At 38.3% G+C, this 23814-nt stretch overlaps 1 protein-coding gene across 1 annotated transcript in view; it reads left to right on the forward strand.

Annotated features, from left to right (window-relative positions):
• RNF169 (ring finger protein 169) overlaps window positions 1-23814 on the forward strand; it is a 76171-nt gene that overhangs the window by 14024 nt on the left and 38333 nt on the right. Inside the window, exon 2 of the mRNA XM_046014517.1 lies at window positions 11815-11888. Within this exon, the coding sequence (XP_045870473.1) occupies window positions 11815-11888 (74 nt within the window). The remainder of the gene's footprint in view (window positions 1-11814; window positions 11889-23814) is intronic.

The raw sequence follows: 23814 nt of genomic DNA on the forward strand, positions 1-23814 counted from the left end.
TGTATGATAAAAGATAATATAAAGTAAGAAGATAAACCACAGGGTGGAAGAAAATATTTTCAGTGAAATAACTGACAAAAGATTAATATGCAAAATATATGAGGAACCACAAATCACTATGACAGACACCTCATTAGGAAAATGGTGAGGGGGGGGCACCTGGGTGGCTCAGTGGGTTAAAACCTCAGCCTTCGGCTCAGGTCATGATCCCTGGGTCCTGGGATCTAGCCCCATATCGGGCTCTCTGCCCAGCAGAGAGCCTGCTTCCTTTTCTCTCTCTCTGTCTGCCTCTCTGCCTACTTGTGATCTCTGTCTGTCAAATAAATAAATAAAATCATCAAAAAAAAAAAAAAAGAAAAATGGTGAGGGGATATACACATTTCACAGAGGAGGAAAACTGAAAGGCCAAAAACACCTGGAACGATGCTCCTATTATTGGTAATTTGGGAAATAAAAATTAAACCAATGATGAGAGGCCATCAGACTGGCATGATTTATGATCAGTTATTGATAATAATGGAGAGCTACATGCTGCTGGAAGAGTATAAGCTGGTACAACCATTTTGGAGAGCAGTTTGGCCACACTAAGGTTGAAGGCCTACATTTCTTACCATATGGCAATTCCATCAATAGGTGTCTGCCCTATACAGAAATATGTGTATGACATGATATATATTCATATATATATGTACCTATACACATGACAAAATTTTTAAAAATGATGCTAACTATAGTACTGGAAGAAGTAATAACAGCTATCCTTGGTGGGAAAAGACAAGGGGATGAATAACGGTTGAGACAATTATTGTCTGTCTCTTCAGAGAAAACCATTGTTAATAATTATACATTTCCTGCCAGACTTTACTAGCTTCTTTCCAGTGTTTGCCAAGTGTATATGTATATGTATTACTGTATATGGCTTTTTAATGATAAGAATTAGTAAAAGAAATGGTTTAACTTTCTTTTGATACATAGGGTCATGTTGATGATTAAGCACTGTGGTGATGAGGGAAGATTCTGTTGCCTCAGGATATCACTCATATATCCTGTAGTATCTGAAGTTCAGAGCGTATTCTCTTTAGGTCCCTTATTCTTGTGGTTCTTTAACAATGCAGGTACTTCTGAGAGAGAAATAGATCAACCTGTTCATGTACCGTAGGGAGGTTTTTTTAATCAGATTTATGCATTCTTCAAGTTAGGATGCTTTTGGAGAGGGAGTTAGCATTTATGGAATTTACTTTGTACTAGGTTCCATATGTTAGGTTTTAAAGTTTGTTTACTAGACATTTACAGAGTACCTCGTCTGTGTAAGTCATTGAGCTAGATACTTAGAAAGGATGGACTTGAAGAGAACAAGAATGTCTAGAGGAGGAACATTGAAGGAAGAAGGATTATCTTTCATACTTAGCAACTGTGCCTCAGTCTAATTTAGAAGATTAGATTAAAATAAGTGTTAGACAATTGTAATGAAGATATATAAGGGAAGAAGAGTGCTGATATTCATACTGATAAAGATGATACAAGACTGTCCAGTTTCAACATCTCATTATCCTTTCTGGTTTTCCAAAGGAAATGGATAGTATTACTATGACGATAGTTGTGTGCAGAAGCTGAGCTGGTTTATCCCAGATTTATACTTTCCATAAGGCTGGTATTAGCTGTTTTGATTGGAAAGATCTTTAGTTCTTTTTATCAGATTATACCCATTCATTGAACTCTTTTATAATATGCCTATATTTTATGTCTTTTATAATATGCCCATGTTATAAACTGACCCTGGGGAACCTTGGAGGTCCTTCTTGGTGACTTTATTAAGAATAGTTTAGAGAGTGGTGAAACAAACAAACAAAAAGGTCCTATTAGCATGGGTTAAAGTGAGAAAGAAACTGAATATACGCTCTACTCTTTGGAGGGCTTTGCTGTAAAGGGGGGCAGGAAAAATGACAGTATCTGCTGGGGGACAAGAGCTCAGGAGTGTTTTTCTTGTTAAGATGATATTAAGTCATGTTTGTGTATTAGAGTTGTGTATTTTCATATTAGGAGAAATTGATGGCGCTGGAGAAAGTTAACTGATGAGCTAAGGTCATGAAGAGGAAAGAGAAGATGTGATTTGGAACACCAGGGGGAGATTGATCTCACACGTGAATAGGGATACTTCTACCATTCTGGTGACTCTACTCATTGCTGTCTATATTTGGAGAGTTTTAATGGTTTGAAAGTTAAGTTTTCTAGTGAATTAAAATCTGCTTGCCTAGTTCTAATATTCAAGATTTTAAAGAACATGATTATTTCTATCTGAATTTTTAGGTTAAATTTCTTAAATTAATCTCTTTGGTTCTCTTCCCCCCTTTCCAAAGGTTCTGGCCATATGACATTACTTAGTGATCTTGTTAATGGATATGCTTTTTGAATCCTTTTTGACCTTTTGTCACCTATGATTACTCTGCCTAGAAGACACTGTCTTCCTCTTAAATTATACTCATCTTTTAAGGCCCAGGTGAAGCATAAGTGCTTTGTGAAATTTTTTCTCACCCACATAGGAGTCAGCTACCTTCCTTTGTGCCACCACATAAGCATGCCTATCACTCATGTCACTGGACTTCAGTTCCTCATTTGTGTATCTGGCACTACAGTGAACTCTCTGAGGTCAGAGATGATGTTTCTATGTTTTCAGTACTTAGTATAGTACTTGGAATGTATTGGATACATAGACAATGCTTAATGAAGGAAAACGATTCCTTAGAAAAAAAAATCCCTTAAAGTTTTTAATTATATGGGATGATTCCTTTACCCTTTCAGAGATGACCCTTATACTTTAAATAATGCCCAACTAGTACAGAGTGTAATGGGGTGGACTGTCTCTCCATCTGGATGCTAGATTCCTAATGCTGCTAACGGTAGCATTAGCCTTACTCAACTGAATTTATCAGCAACAAAACTGTCTTGTTATTGGCATGAGCTGCTGTCAGACCGTCTTCCTCGTTACATGTATTTACCACAAGATTTTTTTTTTTAAAGATTTTATTTATTTATTTGACAGAGATCACAAGTAGACAGAGAAGCAGGCAGAGTGAGAGGAGGAAGCAGCCTCCCTGCTGAGCAGAGAGCCCGATGCGGGGCTCGATCTGAGGACGCTGGGATCATGACTTGAGCCGAAGGCAGAGCCTTTAACCCACTGAGCCACCCAGGCGCCCCTACCACAAGATTTTTAGGCTTGTAGATAACTTATTTCCGGTTTTGGTTTGATATTTATTTTTCTGAATAGCAGTGGACTTATTTTCCTTTTGCTTCTATGTTGCCATTTCTCTTGTGTTTTGTCCAGTGTTTGGTTCTATAGAACTATTATAATAAAAACCTCAAAAGATTGGACTCTATTAAAGTTTACCTTTGCCTTAACTGTAAAGAAAAGCTTTACTACAATTCCCTTCAGACAGTACATTCTTTGAAAGACTTTAGTACGAAATGGTGCTAATAGCATTATTTCTGAAGATTTTATTTATTTATTTGACAGTGAGAGAGGGAGAGAACGTAAGCAGGGGAGCGACAGGGAGAAGGAGAGGAAGAAGCAGGCTCCCTGCTGAGCAGGGAGCTGCTTGATGTGGGGCTTGATCCCAGGACTCTGGGATCATGACCTGAGCCAAAGGCAGACGGTTAACTAACTGAGCCACCCTGGTGCCCCAGTAGTGGTAACAGTATTAAAGATCATTCTCATTGGTTCATTCAACAAAAAATGTTTAAGCCACTGTCTTACACTAGGACAGATACCTAGAGATCATCCCTGTCTTCAAAGAAATCTCTAGTTTGGGGAGGCAGAGACAGAGATAAGTAATTATAACACAGGTAATAAATGCTACTACCATTGAGATAAGTCCAGAATATTATGAGAGCCTACAGGAAGCTAATGTCATTCTCTCTGGGTTAGTGGGAAAAGCTTCACAAAGGAGAGGGCAGTAGGAGGGTTTTGAAGTAATCATCATCCTCTCGTAGAGGATACAGGTATGGCATATCTAGTTATAGTGAGATGTGTTAAGGCTGGAGAGGGGGTCAGTATTGCAGGAATAGAAGAATGTGGCTGGAATGCTAGATAGGGTCCTATTTATAAATCTTGGAGTCAGACAGAAGCCAATAAAAGTAAGACGGAGGATGATAGGGTCAGGAGTCTGTTTATATTATGAAGAACCAAGGAAGGAGTGTTGATGATAGATGGAAAGACAAAAAGAGTCAACAGGCCAGTTAGGCTACCATTTAATACACACAGAATTTGTAGAGTAGGTATTGGAAGATTAGATGAGAAGAACAACCCTGTTAAGCTAGATATGACTCCAATTTTACAGATGAAGAAACATAGACTTCGTAAGGGTAAAGACAGTATTTATCCAGTGGGTGGTAGATTTGAATGTATGTGGTATGGTTCCAAATCCTGTACTCTTTCTAATTTTAGTATGATTTCACCTTACGGAGTAGTGTGAATGATTCTTTGCTTCCAACAGAGCAGAAAGTAAATCCAAAGGATATGGTGGGGGCAATCATACAGCGGTCTTTTTCTGCCTATATCTACAGGGCGTTCATCTCTGTAGCGTTCTATACCTGTGTTTGTTTCTGTTACTTCTTTTATTGTGTGTCTCATGTTGCTTTGGGCTGATCCAGTGCAGGCTGCTTAACTGTGTATTTTTTTTTTTTAAGATTTTATTTATTTAACAGAGAGAGAGAGAGAGAGAGAGATATCAAGATCACAAGTAGGCAGAGAGGCAGGGGGAAGCAGGCTCCCCGGTGAGCAGAGAGCCTGATGCAGGGCTCTATCCCAGGACCCTGGGATCATGACCTGAGCCAATGGCAGAGGCTTAACCCACTGAGCCACCCAGGTGCTCCCTAACTGTGTCTTATTATTTGGGCCATTTCTGGATTCAACAAGGAAACTTACTGCTTTCACTTTGCTCTTATTTAATACCTGCTTTTGCAAATCCTGTGGGTCTCTACTCTTACTCTGTCTTTCTCCCATCCATGTGTCTTAGTCAGTTTGGGCTCTATAACAGAATATCATGGACCAAGGGACTTAACAAACAACAGAAATTTGGGTGCCTGGGTGGCTCAGTCGGTTAAGTGTCTGCCTTTGGCTCAGGTTTTGATCTCGGTCCTGGGATTGAGCCCCAAATCGGGCTCCCTGCTTAGTGGGGAGCCTGCTTCTCCTTCTCCTCCTTACTTGTGCTATCTCTCTCTTGCTGTCTCTCTCTCTCTCAAATAAATAAAATCTTTTTCTTTTAGAGATTTTATTTATTTATTTGATAGAGACACAGCAAGAGAGGGAACACAAACGGGGGGAGCGAGAGAGGGAGAAGCAGGCCTCCCACTGAGCAGGGACCCGGATGTGTGGCTGGATCCTGGATCCTGGGATCATGACCAAGCCTAAAGCAGATGCTTAACTACTGAGCCACCCACTCGCCCCTCAAATAAATAAAATATTTAAAAAAAAAATACCAAAACAGCAGAAATTGGTTTTTCATGTTCCCAGAGGCTGGAAAGTGAAAGATAAGATGCATATAGTTTAGTGTCACACTGGAGTTCACCTCCTAGTTCATTTTGCTGTGTTCTTACTTGGTAGAGGGAAGAGGGAGCTCTCTAGGGTCTCTTTCATAAAAACACTAATCCCATTCATGAGAGCTTTGCCTTCATTACCTAATCGCCTTTCCAGGGACCCACCTTGAAATATCATCGCACTGGGGATTAAGCTTCAACATACGCATTTTGGGGGGATGCAAACATTTAGTTCCAGGGGTTGATAACTAGAGTCAGCAGGTCAGATCCAGCCTGCTGCTCATTTTTGTAATTAAAGTTTTTTTTGGAACATAGCCATACTCATTCATATTGTCTATGACTGCTTTCATGCTACAACAGCAGAGTGGACAGTTGTGACAGAGACCTGATGGTCTACAAAGCCAAAAACATTTAGTATCTGGCCATAAGTCTACAGCCCCAGGCTGCTCATGATTGTTTCCAGATCAAGGTACAAATCAGATTAATTTTTTTAAGCCAAGGGAGCAAGATATAACTTGAAATTTGAATATTATCATTCATTTTTTAGCAGTTAATTTAGTAAGTACTTTCGAGTTGCCCCACTAATATAATATATAGAAAAAAAAAATCTCTCTTTTTTTCCACTGAATTCCTTGTGCTTCCCTACAATTCTAAGAAATTTCTGTCCCCGAAAAATGTTAAATAGAATTTTTCTTTCTCCTTATGGGGAAGTTTCTGACATTTAATGAGTGTTAGTTATATAGCCAACACTGTACCAGACACATTACAGCAAACCATGTTTAATCATTCATAATGGTTCAGTTGAGGGAAGTACTATTATCCTTTTGGGAATAGGGAAACTGAGGGCCAGAGAAGTTGTAGCGTGCCCAGTGTCACACTGGTAAGTGATAGTGTCTTAAGTGTTCTCCTCAGCCCAGGATCTTTGTACTTGTGGAATCAGGCATACTCATGTGGCTGGTAATATGCTATATTAAAAAAAAACAGACAGACAAACAAATATTTAACTGAGTGACCGACACAGGTGGACATTACGATAGAGTCCCAAAAGTAGCCCCTTCATATTCTATGCAGGGGAGATTCTGCCCAAATTTGGCATTGTTTTCACATAAAAGTAAAGAAAACCCTATTTCCCAGCCTACCTATCTGACCTGCACATCTCTTCCAAACAACCTTTTTGCTGTAGCAAATCATATTCATTCACTGTCCAGCCTTCATACTTTGTGCTTCGTTATTCACATGCATTGCTCTTTCTCCATCTCTTGATGGAGTTTTACCAGTTAGTTTCTGCTTGGTCCCATCTTTTAAAAGCCTGCCTCTCTTTCCTGGTTCTCTTCCTCCTGTGAATGGGGGGGTGGGGGCTGTTGATTGCAGTGTTTGCTTGTAAGCCTCATTTAGCAATTGTTTACTTGTGATATTCCATCATTGTCTCTGTTATTTAAATATTTTAAAAAACTCTAAGCTCGTCTTCACTTATAAGCTTGGCGAAAGGGTCTTGTGCCTTATTTTGTGTGTATTTTCTTTTCCCATAGCAACTCCCTTTTTCTTTATTGGTCATTCCTGCTTTAATTTCTTAATTTCTGGCAACTTTTTCCTTATTCTTAAATAATTTTACAGGATAATTTGATATCTAATCACCATTTTTTTTGTGTGTGCTTTCTACAATTATATTGCTGTTCTTTTCCCCTTTGTTATTACCATTTCTATGTTTAATTTTTTTTTTTTTTAAGCAGGCTCTACGTAGGCCCAGTGTGGGGCTCTAACTTACCACCCCAAGATTAAGAGTCACATACCCTACTGACTGAGCCAGCTAGGCACCCCTGTTTAATAGGTTTTTTTTTCTTTGTTTTTTTTTTTTTTTTTTTAAAGATTTTATTTATTTATTTGACAGAGAGAGATACAAGTAGGCAGAGAGGCAGGCAGAGAGAGTGAGAGGGAAGCAGGCTCTCTGCCGAGCAGAGAGCCCGATGTGGGACTCGATCCCAGGACCCCGAGATCATGACCTGAGCCGAAGGCAGCGGCTTAAACCACTGAGCCACCCAGGCGCCCCATCTTTGTTTTTTTTTTTAATGTTTGAAATTATAAGGCATTCAGTCTGGCAATTTGCATCTCTCATTTAACCTAAATGGTTTCCTGTCTTATTAATGTAATAGCTCTCATTATTAAAAAGTCTTTCTATATGATTTTCATGGTAGGATGATCATACATTGTATAGACTGCCCATAATTAGCCTAACCATTCCCTCAAAATTGGATTTTTAGGTTATTCTCAGTTTTTGTTTTACAATTATGAATAGGGTTGCAATGACAATCTCTTTTTAAAAGATCATTTATTTATTTATTTATTTGAAAAAGAGAGAAAAAGCGCATGCACAAGGGGGGTGTGTGGGCAGAGAGAGGGGGAGAAAGAGACTCCCCACTGAATGTGGAGGCCAATGCTGGGCCAGTCCTAGGACCCTGAGATCATGACCTGAGCCAGAGTCAGACACTTAGCTGACTGAACCACCTAGAAGCCCCACAATGAAAATCTTTTTACATAAAAGTTCTTCTGTATTTTAGGTTATTTTATTAGATAGATTCCTGGAAATTAATTATTAGGTCAAATGTTATAAGCATTGTATATGTTCTTAGTTTGTGGGCTATACATTTTGATTAGTTCTTTTTTGAAGGATAGTTTTAAAATAAAAGCAGGGTAAGTTTATGCAGGAATAATATGTGGTGTTAATTATGGTACTTAAGTCAGTAGCCTTAAAATTTGGTATTTGGACTACAAACCAGGCTAGGCTTCACTAGTGTTAACAAAGATTACAGCCAGCCTTGAATCAGCTCATGTCCTGATTGGATTGTGAGGTGATCTGCCCGCATTCTGTCTGCTTGTGGAGAATATGACGAATGCTCTGTGGGAATATAATAGCATCCAGAGCTTCTACAGCCTTTCATACACAATGAATGACATTCTAACAAAAGTTACTGGGTAAACCCAGTATAGACAGGAATAAAAACAGACAGTATAGAAAAAGATTCGTGGTATCCCAGTCACCTGAAAATTTATTCAGTCAGTTTCTGACTGAAGGATATTTAGGTTGTTTCCAGTCTTTAGTATTGTGATGATCCACAGTGAACATTTTTATACTATGTCTTTGTACTAGGTTTTTATACTACGTCTGTGTATGATTTATCTTTAAGATAAAAGATACCCTTGCTAACTCTTGTCTTTATCAGATTCTTTGGTCTTTACTAATCCGATATAAAGAAGTATTTTGTTTTAAGTTTTTAATATCTTAAAATACGTGTGACATTGAACACATTTTAATAGATTTGTAAGTCATCTGAGTTTACTTTTTCCCAAAACTGCCTGTTCATGGCATTTGCCTATTGTTTTATAGGGTTGTTAGGCTTTTTTTTCCTTTTTAAAAAATTAGGGGCACCTGGGTGGCTCAGTGGGTTAAAAGCCTCTGCCTTCGGCTCAGGTCATGATCCCAGGCCTGGGATTGCGGGCCCGCATCAGGCTCTCTAATCCCGCATCAGGCTCTCTGCTTGGTGGGGAGCCTGCTTCCTCTTCTTTCCCTGCCTAACTCTCTATCTGCTTGTGATCTCTTCCTGTCAAATAAATAAATAAAATCTTTAAAAAAATTATTAAGTAATAAGGCATAGTAGGTAAGAGCACAGATTCTGGAGTCAGATTGCTCCTTCATTGATAGCAGTATAGCCTTGGGCAAAATAAATGCTCTGTGCTTCAGTTTCCTCACCTGTAAAAAGAGGATTGTAGTGCCTTCCCTTTGGGTCATTATGACAATAATACTACTCTGGCAAATTTAAGCAGAAGAAGAACTTATTGAGAAAGAATATTGGGTAATCCAGAATAATCAGCCAGGTAGCCAGAAAACTTGACTTGGAAAATAGCAGCTAGGATCCAAGAGCAAAGTCTGTATAATATGAATTCTTTGAAAGTTCTTTGTGACCTGATGTATTTTTAATTGTTCCTTGTTTACCTTAAGGAATATATATTCTGTTTATTATACACACACACACACATAGAAATATATTAGGATCAAATATGTTAATTTTGTTGTTCAGTTTTTCTACGTTTTTACTACCATTTGGTCTGCCTGATCTGTTTTTAACTGGGGTGTGTTAAAATTTCTTGCATTATTTTGGATTTCTTAATACCTCCTTATAATCTTAATTAGTTTTTGCTGTGGTATATGCTCATACAAGTTCATGATTATTATATTTCCTTTTCGGGTTGCCTTTCTAATCATTATGTAATTTCCCTCTTTATTCCTATTAATGCTTTTGGTTTTGCCAAGTACTAGTTTTGTGGCCTTAGGCAAGTCATTATCCTCTCCTTTTCCTTATTGTAAAATGGGTTTGAGACCTACCTTATAAAGTTTCTCTGAAGATTTACTAAGGAAATATATATGAAGTGTTTTACCTCTGATAGTTTCTCCATAAATGGGTGAAAGTACTTTTTTGCCTTAAGGGTTCTTTTTTCTCTCTCTTTCTCCTTCTCTATTAAAGTATCAGATTTTAAATACTATTTGCCTATAATTGGAAATGTGCTTAAGGGATGTGATTAAAATAGTCATCAGGACGTTTTTTTAATAAGTGAGTGAAGGTGGTGGAATGTTTGCCTCCCACACCAAGAGTCTGACAATTCCCTTGTACTTGTAGGCCTTTAAGTTGCTGTTCCCTGCCATTGCATTAGATCCAGTGTTTCTAAGTCTCTTCTACATTTCTCAGGTGTATTAAGTAAGAGTCTTTCAGAATAGTTGAGATAATTGAAAAAGGACAAAAGTAAACTTTTTAAGGAGCCTGCTTTTCTACAGCAAATATTTATCATCCTCAATGGGGTATAGAGTTCTTAGTCCTAAAATTAATACTATATTTTGATCACTACATGTACATAGAATTTTATAGAAGTGTCATGTGCATTTAAGGAGGCAGAAGTATGTACTTCCCCCCTCCTTCTTTTTTTAAAATTTTATTTATATATTTGACAGAGATCACAAGCAGACAGAGAGGCAGGCAGAGAGAGAGAGAGAGAGAGGGAAGCAGGCTCCCCGCCACGCAGAGAGCCCAATGTGGGGCCTGATCCCAGAACCCTGGGACCATGACCCAAGCCAAAGGCAGAGGCTCAACCCACTGAGCCACCCAGGTGCCCCCTCCCCCCACTCCTTTTTGATAGCACTTACAACTTCTCTTTTATTCCTGTTCCTAATTTGGGCTTTTATCGTCTATTTATATTACTAACCTGTGTTGTGTGCTTCCTGCAGTCCTGAATATCTTGGATTTAAAAATATGTAGAGATAAGGTGAAAAAACAATGTCAGCTGAGAAAACAGAGCAGAAGGTTTAAAAATATATGGCATGTATCTATTGTAACTTGATAGTCGAGGGTTAAGAGATCCAATGCTGGAGAAAGAAGAAATTGTGATGAAGTTGTGATCCATCTTTGGAGAGCACTGAATGACAGGTTGAAGAGTTTTGACTTTATTCTCTGGCCAATAAATGCGACAAAGGCTTTAAGGATTAAAAAAAAATCAGGTTCGGGTGCCTGGGTGGCTCAGAGGGTTAAGCCTCTGCCTTCAGCTTGGGTCATGGTCTCTGGGTCCTGGGATGGAGCCCCGCATCCCGCATCAGGCTCTCTGCTCAGCAGGGACACTGCTTCCCCCCCCCCCCCCCCGCCTGCCTCTCTGCCTACTTGTGATCTCTCTGTGTGTGTGTTAAATAAATAAAAATCTTTTTAAAAAATCAGGTTATATACCAAAAATATCTACAGGTTGTATGCAGGAAAATACTCTGCTGGCAATATTGAAAAAGAGATAGAAAAATACAGTGTTATGAATAAAACTTTAACTCATTTAAAATGTTACTTGGTAACATTAAAAATGTTTTTTCCTTAAGGGTCCTTTAACACGTGACTTTATCAGTGAGGCTCCATTCTTTATAAAATAATCTTTTCTTTCATCCTACATTTATTTTTCTCCATAATACTTTGTCCTACCAGTTCTATTATATGCACACACTTGTTTGCTTATTGTTTGTAAGATTGTAAACTCCATGAGAGCAAGGGATTATTTGTTCAATGCTTCTCCCCAGTGCTTAGAATTGTGCCTCGTTTATACCCTTTAATAAATATTCATTAATGAGTGAATGAATTTTCAAATTAAGATGACCATAATTTTTTTTATGTGGTTTATAAGGTGGGACAGCAGTAGGATGGGGTTTTGGGTTCTTTCTTAGATACTCCTGTTAAAAAGTGTTTTCTTTTCCCTTTCCTCCAGAGTTTATATTCAGAGCACCAATCAAATTAAGCAAGCCTGGGGAACTTCGTGAGGAATATGAAAGCCTGAGAAAGGTAACAGTGGATGCATGATCACACCACTCGTTTTCTTAAAGTAAATTAAAATGATGACATTAAAGAATACTTAGTGGGAGTTTTTTAAAGTTTACAATGCAGAGCCTGTCTTTCTCCATACTACCTTATACTGTAGCTATAATAGACGTATAGTATACCTTAACTAAGAACCCCTTTTTGGCTGTCCTTTCAAGATGAAACTGTAGCTCACCTGGCCTGTCTTACACCTAACACAATAACCGACCACCAAGAGGAGTAGTCTTGGCATTTAGTTACTTACTTACTTATTTAAGTTTATTAGAGAGAGAGAGAGAGAAAGCAAGCACAGGCTACAGTGTAGGGCAGGGCAGAGGGAGAGAACTCAAGCAGACTCCCTGCTGAGCCCGGAACCTGCCACAAGGTTGGGGGGATGGCGCTTTATGTGGGGTTCCAGTCCCACAATCCGTGAGATCATGACCTGACCTGAGCCGAAACCAAGAGTCAGATTTTCAACCCAGTGAGCAACCCAAGTGCCCCTATTCTTGGCATTTAAATCTTGGTTAAAAGCCAACGTTTAAGCTTTAATAATAATAGCTTGTATTCTTTTTCCTTATCTTGCAAGGTTCCTCTAATTACATGAAACTGGTGTTATCTTTTGTTGCCTTCACTCTGTTATATACTGAATGTTTGGAAAACATTCAGAAGAACTGTAACTTAGGATACTAAGGGGGGGTAGTAAAATAATTTCCTAGGTAGAGAATATTTACCGCTAGGAAAGCTTTTAGCTATGTCCCCATCATCTTATTTGCAATGTTTTCAAACTAATTGTCTGCAAAATCACTTAGAGAATTAAGGTGTCAAAAAGGCTGGTGATAGGTATGTTATAAGATTTGTGTCATCCTTCCCCAGCACTTTCCCTGTTATCTACCTTTGTAAATGATTCTACATGTGTATATTTAATATTTTATAAAGGTAAGTAATCCATTTAATCTGAATCAGACATCATCATAAAACAGGTGAGATAGTAACATTACTGTGGCATTTTACAGTGAATGAAAAAATGTTTAAAAAGGTCATGTTAAAGAGAAAATAGAGAACTTTGTTTAATTACTATACATTCTTTGACTTTCTCTTTTAGATGAGAGTGTCATATGTTAACTTGGGTCCTCATGCTCCTTTCATATTGGTACTGTAAGGGTTTTTTGGTTTTTAAATCACTTACAAAGCTTTTTTCTACAGAGGAAGAAATTCTTTATAGGGACCACATCAAAAAAACCACAGATTTCTCTTAAATAAAATTCCAGAATCTGCAGATATTTAATTCTGATAACCTTTTTACAAACTTGGAGAATATGGAAAGCTATCAGCTTGAAGATAAAGAGAAAACAAGGAATTGAAGGTAGAAAAATGAGATAAAACAGATTCCATAGTAAGAGTAGAGGTTTTTATAAGCTTTGGGAGAGAGAAAGAAACCTTGGGGAACTGTACTTTTACTCCTTTCAGAAGGGAGGACAGAAAAATGGTTTTAAAAGCATTTTAAATGGCAGAAATGATATTAAGTGAAGCTAGGACAATCTTATCCTATATAAACTGGATTGGGTTTGGAAAACATTCACCTGTGTCATTTGGGTTAAATAAATAACATATATAGCTCCCTGCCCACAACTGGCATCCATGGTACAACCTGGAAAATGGAAATTCAAGTCAGGAAATCAAAAGGCCCTAATATGCCATATCTATACAGTGAAATAATATTCAGCAGTAAAATAGAATGAACTATTGGTACATGCTGCCTCTTGGATGAACCTCAAAAAGATGCTAAGTGAAAAGAACCAGATACAAGGGACCACATATTCTATGATTCCATTTGTAGGAACTGTCCAGAATAGACAGATGTCATGGAGACAGACAGGAGACTAGTGGCTGGTTGAATTAGGGGGTGGGAATGGGGTTAACAATAAAAGGGCATGAGTGATTTAATTGCAGTGGTGAAGATTTTTAAAACTGATTTATGGTGTGTTCCACAACTTGGTAAATTTCCTAAAAGTCACTGAACTATATACATTTGAGGTGGATAGATTATATAACATGTAAAATGTGTCTCAGTAAAGTTGTAAAGAAGAATTAAAAAGCACTAGACATTCGGATGGAGAATTGATAGAGAAAAGGTTTCTTGTAGAGTACGTATTTTCTAAAACAAAACAAAGTAAATTTCTAGATTACTGGATGGATATCCAGGGAAGGAAAATCCTTAAAAGTTTCTGTAAGTGGGATCCCTGGGTGCCTTTGGCTCAGGTCATGATCCCAGGGTCCTGGGATTGGAGCCGTACAGAGTGCTCTGCTCTGCTCTTCCTCATCCTCTGCCTCCTCCCCCTACTCATGGTGTCTCTCTCTCTCTCTCTGTCAAGTAAATGAATAAAATCTTAAAAAAAAAAAGTTGCTACAAGCAAGGGATGGTGAGTGGAAATTAGTTCTACACAACTTATCATTACTATTTTGGTGTATAACATGCTACTAATATACTTTCTGTTTGGTATATTTTATTTTGTTTAAGTGAGAGTAAAAACTTTTATAAGGGCAACAAAAAGTTAATAAGAAATTTTATTCTTCTAATTCTAGTTCTTTTAAAAGATATTTCCTTAGTAATCATAGATCCTCCTACCTGTGGGTACTGTTAAACTTACTAATGTCACTGAGTTTCTAAGTTGTATGATTCTATGAGTGGATTTATATTTCTGAATATGTTTAAAGCTTTCTTCTTGCCATATATCATAGATAATTTTGTTTTTTTTTTTTTAAGATTTTATTTATTTATTTGACAGAGAGAGATCACAAGTAGATAGAGAGGCAGGCAGAGAGAGAGAGGGGGAAGCAGGCTCCCCGCTGAGCAGAGAGCCCGATGCGGGACTCGATCTCAGGACCCTGAGATCATGACCTGAGCCGAAGGCAGTGGCTTAACCCACTGAGCCACACAGGCACCCTAATTTTGTTTTTGTAATAAGAAAAACAACAGGGGCGCTTGGGTGGTTCAGTGGGTTAAGCCTCTGCCTTCGGCTCAGGTCATGATCTCAGGGTCCTGGGATCAAGCCCCGCATCAGGCTCTCTGCTCAGTGGGGAGCCTGCTTCCCCCTCTATCTCTGCCTGCTGCTCTGCCTACTTGTGATCTCTCTCTCTGTCAAGTAAATAAATAAAATCTTTAAAAAATTTAAAAAAATAAAAACAAGGAGGAATATGTAGAGCAAAATGTGAAAGTTCCTCATTTCCTTATTTCTCATTCTCTTCACCATGGTTAACGAGTATCAGCAGTTTAGTGTATTATCTTAGGTCCTTTATATACTCTCTCACACACACACACACACACACGCTTTAGTCTTTTTCAGTGTTAATGAGATCATGATGTATATTGATTTATACATTAGATATTTTTTGTGTCCTGTGTGCCAGGCAACTGAGGATATAGTGCTAAAGAAGACACCCAAGGCCCTTGCCCAGGGAGATTCCATTCTAGTGCAGAAGACAGTAAATAAGCAAACAAATAATTACTAGATATTAATAAGGTAGGATCAGATAGAATCAGAAGAGTTATGGGAGAATGGAGAGGAAACGTGAGGAGACACAAAAAGACTGTTTTAAATAGAGTAATCAGGAAGGTCTCTCGGAGAAGGCAATGTTTGAGTTGCTGCCTAGAAGAAACGAGGTAGCAAACCAAGTAAAAGTATGAGGAAAGAGGATTTTGGGCAAAGGAGCAGCAAATGCAAAGATCCTGAGACAAACAAGTTTGGCGTGTTCAAGGAACAGTATAGGTGTGCAAGTGGTGGGCAGGGTGGTATGGGGATTTGGTAGGAGATGAGTTGGGAGAAATAGAAGGGCCAGATCAAAGAAAGCCTAGTTGACCTTTTAAGGAACCTAAATTTATTTTAAGTGTGATGTGAAACCAGTAATATGATCCAACTCATACTTTTAAAGGTCTCTGGTTGTGCTGTAGGGAATAAACAGTAATGCGCCTGGGAGTTAGAAAATGTATTTACTGTGAATAGTAGAGACCCAAAAATAACGACCCAAGCAAATTAGGAGTTTTATTTTTCTCAAGTAACAAAAACCAGATGTAGGCAGCCCAGAGCTGATACAGCAGCTTCATGACATCAGGAAGTCAGGTTCCTTTTGTCTTTCTGTTTAGACATCTTCAAGTGTGCTTGCTTCTTTGTACTGTGGGACGGCCGATCCTTCTCTAGAATCACATCTAGACAGACGGTAGGGGAATAAAGGCACATGTTGGCTGAATTTTTTTTTTAATTAAATATTTTTGGGGGCGCCTGGGTGGCTCAGTGGGTTAAAGCCTCTGCCTTTGGCTCAGGTCATGATCCCAGCGTCCTGGGATCGAGCCCCGTGTCGGGCTCTCTGCTCCACGGGGAGCCTGCTTCCTCCTCTCTCTCTGCTTGCCTCTCTGCCTAGTTGTGATTTCTCTCTGTCAAATAAATAAAATATTTAAAAAAATATTTTTTTAATCTTTATTTTATTTTTTAAGATCTTATTTATTTGTCAGAAAGAGAGAGATCACAAGCAGAGGAAGCAGCAGGCAAAGGCAGAGGGAGAAGCAGGCTCCCAAATGAGCAAGGAGCCTAATGTGGGACTCAGTCCCAGGACCCTGGGATCATGATCTGAGCTGAAGGCAGATGCCTAACCGACTGAGCCACCTGATGTCCCTGAGTTTTGTTTTTTTTTTTTATATGTATTTTTTTCCTGGTTTCCAGAAGAAAGAGTTTTTTAAAAGAGTTTTCTCCAAAACCCAACCAAGTGACTTCATGTGTGCTTCATAGTCCAGTGTCATAGACTGTCTCTAGCTGCCAGGGAGTCTGGGAGGCAGTGTTTTCGCTGGGTACATTAACTTCCCACGTAAAATCTGGGTTCTCTTGGAAAGGAAGTAAAGAACAGATAAAGGGTTAGGTAGCTAGCAGTCTGTGACTCATGGGACAAGAATGAAAGTAAGACCAATTAGGGCACTTTTGGATTCAGCAGTATATTGGGTTTAAGCAGAGTTAGGGTTTTGCTTAGAAGATGATGGAAGGAGAGATGCAATGGATAGGAAAGTGTATACAAGGAGTTGTTTCGTTTTGGACCATGGTTTTGAGGAGGTTATTTAAGGAGGGAATTGAGATGACTACATGATGGACAGTGATAGCACAGTAGGGTCAATGGATCGAGGTTTTGATGGTGATAGAGAATCGTAAAAATAGGGTCACTAGCATACCAGTCAAGCTGGAAAGCTAGGAAGTTGTGGTCTAAATGTGAGAGTATCAAAACTGAGACTGGGAGGTAGTTTAGTTACTAGACAGGAGAATGTTCAGAGTATGGTCAGAGAGTAGACACTGAAGTAGGATGGAAGAAAATTTAGGAGAAATTAAACGAACTGAGAGTATACTAAGGCTGAATTCTTTAGGGAATGATCATTGGAGTAGTTGGAGAAAAACGTAGGTGCTAAGTTTTTCTGTAAATAAAGGGAATTGACAAAGGTTGGTGGGTGTCTACCACAGAGAGGGGTTGTGGGTGTTACAGTCTGATGGTAAATAGTTCAGAGAAGCTAGGTTTTTTGAGGAATAGTATGATCTTTTCTGTAACTTGCTCTTTTTTCCCTATAATATATGTTTTTTAAAAAAAATAGTACTTACTTATTTATTTGACAGACAGAGATTACAAGTAGGCAGAGAGGCAGACAGAGAGAGGAAGGGAAGCAGGCTCTCTGCTGAACAGAGAGTCCGATGCGGGGCTCGATCCCAGGACCCTGGGATCATGACCTGAGCCAAAGGCAGAGGCTTTAACCCACTGAGCCATCCAGGTGTCCTGATATGTGTTTTTTAGTGGGAGGAATGCTTTCATGTAGACATTTTTTCATCCTGAACAGTATTTCATAGTATGGATGAGGTATAATTCACTTAACTATTCTTTTCATTAGTCATTTAAATTATTTCCAATTTGTCTCAGTTTTGTTTTTTAAAGATTTTATCTATTTATTTGACAGAGATCACAAGTAGGCAGAGAGGCAGGCAGAGAGAGAGGGGCAAGCAGGCTTCCTGCTGAGCAGAGAGCCCTGTGTGGGGCTAAATCCCAGGACCCTGGGATCATGACCTGAGCCGAAGGCAGAGGCTTTAACCCACTGAGCCACCCAGGCGCCCCCAATTTCTCCCAGTTTTAAAGAGATGTTATACTGATATATGTATACTGTGTATACACACACATGAACATATGCAAGCAAGTACTTCCTTTAGATTCCTAGAAGTGAAAGTTCCAGGACAAATAGGATGTGCAGTTTGTATTTTGGTGGATATTAACAAATTGCCTTTTATTTTTTTAATTAAGATTTTATTTATTAGATACAAATCAAAACCACAATGAGATATCACCTCACACCAGTCAGAATGGCTAAAATTAACAAGTCAGGAGATGACAGATGCTGGCGAGGATGCCGAGAAAGGGGAACCCTCCTAAACTGTTGGTGGGAATGCAAGCTGGTGCAACCACTCTGGAAAACAGCATGGAGGTTCCTCAAAATGTTGAAAATAGAACTACCCTATGACCCAGCAATTGCACTACTGGGTATTTACCCTAAAGATACAAACGTAGTGATCCGAAGGGGCACATGCACCCGAATGTTTATAGAAGCAATGTCCACAATAGCCAAACTATGGAAAGAACCTAGATGGCCATCAACAGATGAATGGATAAAGAAGATGTGGTACAATGGAATACTACGCAGCCATCAGAAGAAATGAAATCTTGCCATTTGCGACGACATGGATGGAACTAGAGGGTATTATGCTTAGCGAAATAAGTCAGTCGGAGAAAGACAACTATCACAGATCTCCCTGATATGAGGAAGTGGAGATGCAACGTGAGGGGTTTGGGAGGTAGGAAAAGATTAAATGAAACAAGATGGGATCGGGAGGGAGACAAACCATAAGAGACTCTTAATCTCACAAAACAAACTGAGGGTTGCTGGGGGGAGGAGGGTCGGGAGAGGGTGGTGGGGTTATGGACATTGGGGAGGGTATGTGCTATGGTGAGTGCTGTGAAGTGTGTAAACCTGGCGATTCACAGATCTGTACCCCTGGGGATAAAAATACATTATATGTTTATTAAAAAATTTAAAAATAAAAAAAAAGGTTTTATTTATTAGAGAGCCAGCACAAGTCGGGGGAGGAGGGGCAGAGGGAGAGGGAAAAGCAGACTCCCCACTGAGCTGGGAGTCTGACATTCAGCTCTTGATCCCAGAACCCTGGGAAGCTGCTCAACCAACTGAGCCACCCAGGGGCTCCAACAAATTGCCTTTTATTTATTTATTTATTTATTTAAAGATTTTATTTATTTGATAGAGTGAGATCACAAGTAGGCAGAGAGGCAAGCGGAGAGAGAGGTGGAAGCAGGCTCCCTGCTGAGCAGAGAGCCGGATGCAGGGCTGTATCCCAGGACCCTGGGATCATGACCTGAGCTGAAGGCAGAGGATTAACCCACTGAGCCACCCAGGTGCCCCTAACAAATTGCCTTTTAGACTTTTTTTCAACTAATGCTCTCACCAACAGTAAAAGAGATTTCCCTTTCTTTAAATCTTTGCCAAACTTTTATCATTATTTTTAATATTTTGTTAATCTGCTAGATAAAAATGGTATCTCATTGTTTTAGTTTACATTTCCCTGATTACTAGCTAGGAGGAGCATCGTATATTTGCTGGTCATTTATACATTTTCTGCACGTCACTTGTTCAGTCTTTGAACGTGAAAACCAGTTCTATCTTTTGAGCATTTGTAAACTTGAGTACTAATGGCATGCTTCCCCCCCCCCCGTGCTTTTATAGATGTATTATATTGAAAAAAGTTCCTGACTTCTTTTTTTCCCTGACATTTTATGGGGTTTTTAAGTGGAAGGAGAAAATTAACATGTGCTCAGTCCTCTATCTTGTTACATTGCTTAAGGAAATAGTTTTGTTTTTTTGGTTTTTTTTGAAATAGTTTTGTTGTATTCATTCTTGAATATGTACTGTATGTACATGTGTATATATAGGTGTGTGTTTTGTGTGTGTGTGTATATAGTGTATGTATATATTCTTGTTATATTCCTGTCTACAATAAATGTTGAAATCAAAAAACAAATTTTAGCAAGAAATTATTTCAATATTGATACCTTCATGTTTCTATTCTATGTGAGACTGTTAGTCATTTTTGTCTTTTGAAATAATTGATTCCTCTCTGTAAGTTCTGTTTATTGGTTGGAGTAAGCTTATTTTTACACCATTATTTCTTCTGTTCATATAGTTGGTTAGTGCTTAATTTTGACTACATGTTTAATTCTGTTAGAGTTAGGAAACCTATAATCCACATGCTCTTGTTTGTCTTTGAATCATTGGACTCTGAAAGGTTGAAAGTAGGGGAAAAAAACCAGCCTCTGCTTCTAGACTGCTTATCTCCCTGGTTTCTGTAGTGGGAAAGATGAACTGCTCTTGATAATTCTGTGGGTCACATGAGTGGTTTAGGCTTTCTCTGAATTGGTTTACTGACCTATCCATTTTCTTTTTCTCCCTCCCTACTGGTTTCATTTTTGAGGAGTATTTTCTCCCCATTGCTGGCTGAATTATTCAAGTAGTAAGTATGCAGTTCTTAGTCCTCAGCCAGAGAACAGGGTAATCAGATATGGTCAGTGGGTTACCGAAGTAAATACTGTCTCTATAAGGCAGATCCTAACTTTTTAAGTAAACTTGTAGAACCTAATTGATTTTGAAATTATGTATCTTTAAAGTCTCTTATTATTTTTATGCCATGAACTTAAAATATAATGCACTCTATTAAAACTAGCACATTTCACGGGTGTCTGGTTGGCTCAGTAGGTTAAGCGTCTACCTTCCCCTCAGGTCATAATCCCAGAGTCCTGATCAGGCTTCCTGCTCATCGAGGAGCCTGGTTCTCCCTCTGCCCCTCCCCCTGCTCATGCTCTCTGTCTCTCTTTCTCCTCTCTCGAGAACATTTCACTTAAGTCTATTTGGCTATTCAGTGCATCATGAGCCGAATGTTGAGCTGGCCTTAGGCGCAACCCCCCCTTTTAAAACTCCATTTATTTTAAAAGGAGCTTGTATTTACCTAGAAAGTTTAAAATATGTTCTGGCGTACTATAGAAGCAGCAGAATGCTCGTTTAAATTTTTCTTTCCTATTAGATTGTAAAATCTTTCAAGGTGGATCTGTTTTGTCTAGTCTCTTTAACTCGCCACTGCATGTAAGATACAGTCATCCCACTGATCCGTGGGGCATACGGTCCATGACTCCCAGTGGGTGCCCAAAACTGTGGATGGTACCAAACACTGTACATACTGTGGTTTCTTCCTGCAATTACATACTTGTGATAAAGCTAAACTTATAAATTAGGCATAGTAAAGAGGTTAACAATGATAACTAATAATAAAATAGTTATTATAACAATATACTGTAATAAAAGTTCTGTGAACGTGGTCTCTCCCTCTGTCTCTCAAAATATCTTCATGTACTGTATTTACCCTTCTCCCGATAATGTAGGTGATGAAATACCTGTGTGACGAGATGAAGTGAAGTGAGTAGGCACTGACTGTTTTAGGATACTGTTGACCTGATGATATGTCAGAAGGAGGATCGTTTGCTTCCAGGCCATGGTTGACTGAAACTGCTGGCAGTGAAATCATGGGTGGGAAGGCAGTGGGAGCGGTTTACTCTAGGATCTGGCACAAAGGTTTTCACTGAACGATGATTGAATCCATTGGTTGATCATCTAGTTTCAAAGCTCCTTCTTTTAAGATAAATGGCTTGTGTGGGGATGTAGAGCTGGCTCACAATAGAACTAGATATGTTTTAAGATTTCTAGAATTCTTTTTGCTGCAATATTTGTTATTTTTTTCTTATTCCTCTGAAATGTTATTGTGTAATCTTTGAGGAAATGGCCTGCTTTTGGCAGGTGCTGATGTGCCTATTTCTAGAACCAGAAAATAGATACAGTATCTCATAGTACATCTTTAAGGGAAGGTAAGCTAGGTGGTATTAAGAAGGAAAAACTCACAACAATAAATTGTAATTTTGACTGCCTGAGGGAAGAACAGCCATTGCTGAAAAATCTAAAAATGTTAAACCTGGTTGTTTTCTTTTTCTTTTCTTTTTTTTTTTTTTTTCTATTTGCAACTATTTAGACAAGATCAGGAGCAACTTTATCAAGTAATAGCTTTTCAAAGAAAATAACATTCAGGAAATTCAAAGCCTGATCAAATGTAATTATACTAACAGGCCATTCAAGTGATTTCTGTGATGTGCTATTTTTCCTTGTCTCTTTGATTTGTGAGAGGAGAGGATCAGTAGTTATAAGATTATTGTATAATAGTTTTTATAAAGTCATTTCAGTACTACCTATGAAAGCCAAACTAGGGAATTTTGTAGAGCAGTTGCAACTCTTGTTTACAAAACTCTTACAAAATAAAAAACATTTTATTTTATAAAAATATCTGATGAGTGAAGATTTTAATAAATTAAATTTTTTTTTCCTGCTTATAAAAGTAAACAGAATTATAAAAAGGGAAGAAGTTCAGGTAATGAAAAGATTTAAAGAAGAAAGGAAAAATAACCAGCAATCTTGCCACCTTTAATAACCACATTTAAATGTTTATCACAAATTTAAGCCTAAGACTTTTCACAAAATAGATTTGGAATCATACATGATACAAGCCATTTTCTTAAAATAGTTTTACTCATTTATTTTTGTGAGAGAGAGAGAATGAGCAGGCGGAGGGGCAGAGGGAGAAGCAGATACCCTGCTGAGAAGGGAGACTGTGTGGGACTCAATCCCAGGACCCTGGGATCATGACCTGAGCCAAAGGCAGATGCTTAACCAATTGAGCAACCCACGTGCCCTGTACAAGTCATTTTTACTGATATTTTTATTCAGCATATCATGTGAAACTTTCCATATCAATAAATTTAGATCCATGCCAACATATTTATGATTATATAGAAAAACAGAAAATATTACTGTAATATATCAAATATATACTAACATTTTCCTTAAAGCCAAAAACCATTCAAGAATGAGAAATAACTTTTAAAAATGATATTTCAAAAAGATTCCACAAAATAATTTGAAAAATTTCTTCATCTCTAGCCAGATTTGTGTGAAAATTCACAAGTAATCTGCTTTCAGTGGAATTGCAAGCGTTGTTATATTTTTCTGGATACAAATGAGAGTTTAAAATCTCCTTTGCTGCTGCTTACATCTGAGACTCAACATTTCCATTTATATTAAACTGAAAAAAAAATGCATGTATTCTACAGGTCACAATACAGATGCAGTGTAGATAATTTATACTACGCTGAGTGACATTATATTAAAATGATTAAGAGCCAACCGTCTAAGTTCAGATCCTGGCTATGCATGTGAATTTGGACAGGTTAGTTTGTCTCTCTGTGTCTTAGTTCTTGAGCTGTAAAATGTACACCACAGTACTTAGCTTATAGGGTTATTGTGAAATAGTGCCTGGCACGTAGTAATCCATATATAAGGATAATCATTTTTCTTTAAAATTTGGAATTCTGAAATATCTAGCACAAGTAACCCCCTCCATTGCTGCCACTTGTTCATTTGAGTAAGCAGTGACTGACCATGGAAAAGTCATAGTTGGAGGCTGGAAAGTTAGTGGTATGAATCAAATGAATTCAAATTTTCTTGAACTTTGGACAGTGAAGAAGTCTGTCTTTGCCTTTTCATAATTGATTACTTAGTGATCTTTCTGCTTCTCATATGTGAGTTCCCTGTCATTCGTTCAGCCTTTTAGCTTGGCAACTAAACATCTGCCTTCTAGAGTATCTGCTGGCTGAATTTACATGTAAACTTGAATGCCTGCAGTTACTTTTATATGCATTTCTGCATAATGCATGTAATTTAAAACCTATCTCG

This window comes from Meles meles, chromosome 8 (assembly GCF_922984935.1).
Source record: "Meles meles chromosome 8, mMelMel3.1 paternal haplotype, whole genome shotgun sequence".
NCBI lineage: Eukaryota > Metazoa > Chordata > Mammalia > Carnivora > Mustelidae > Meles > Meles meles.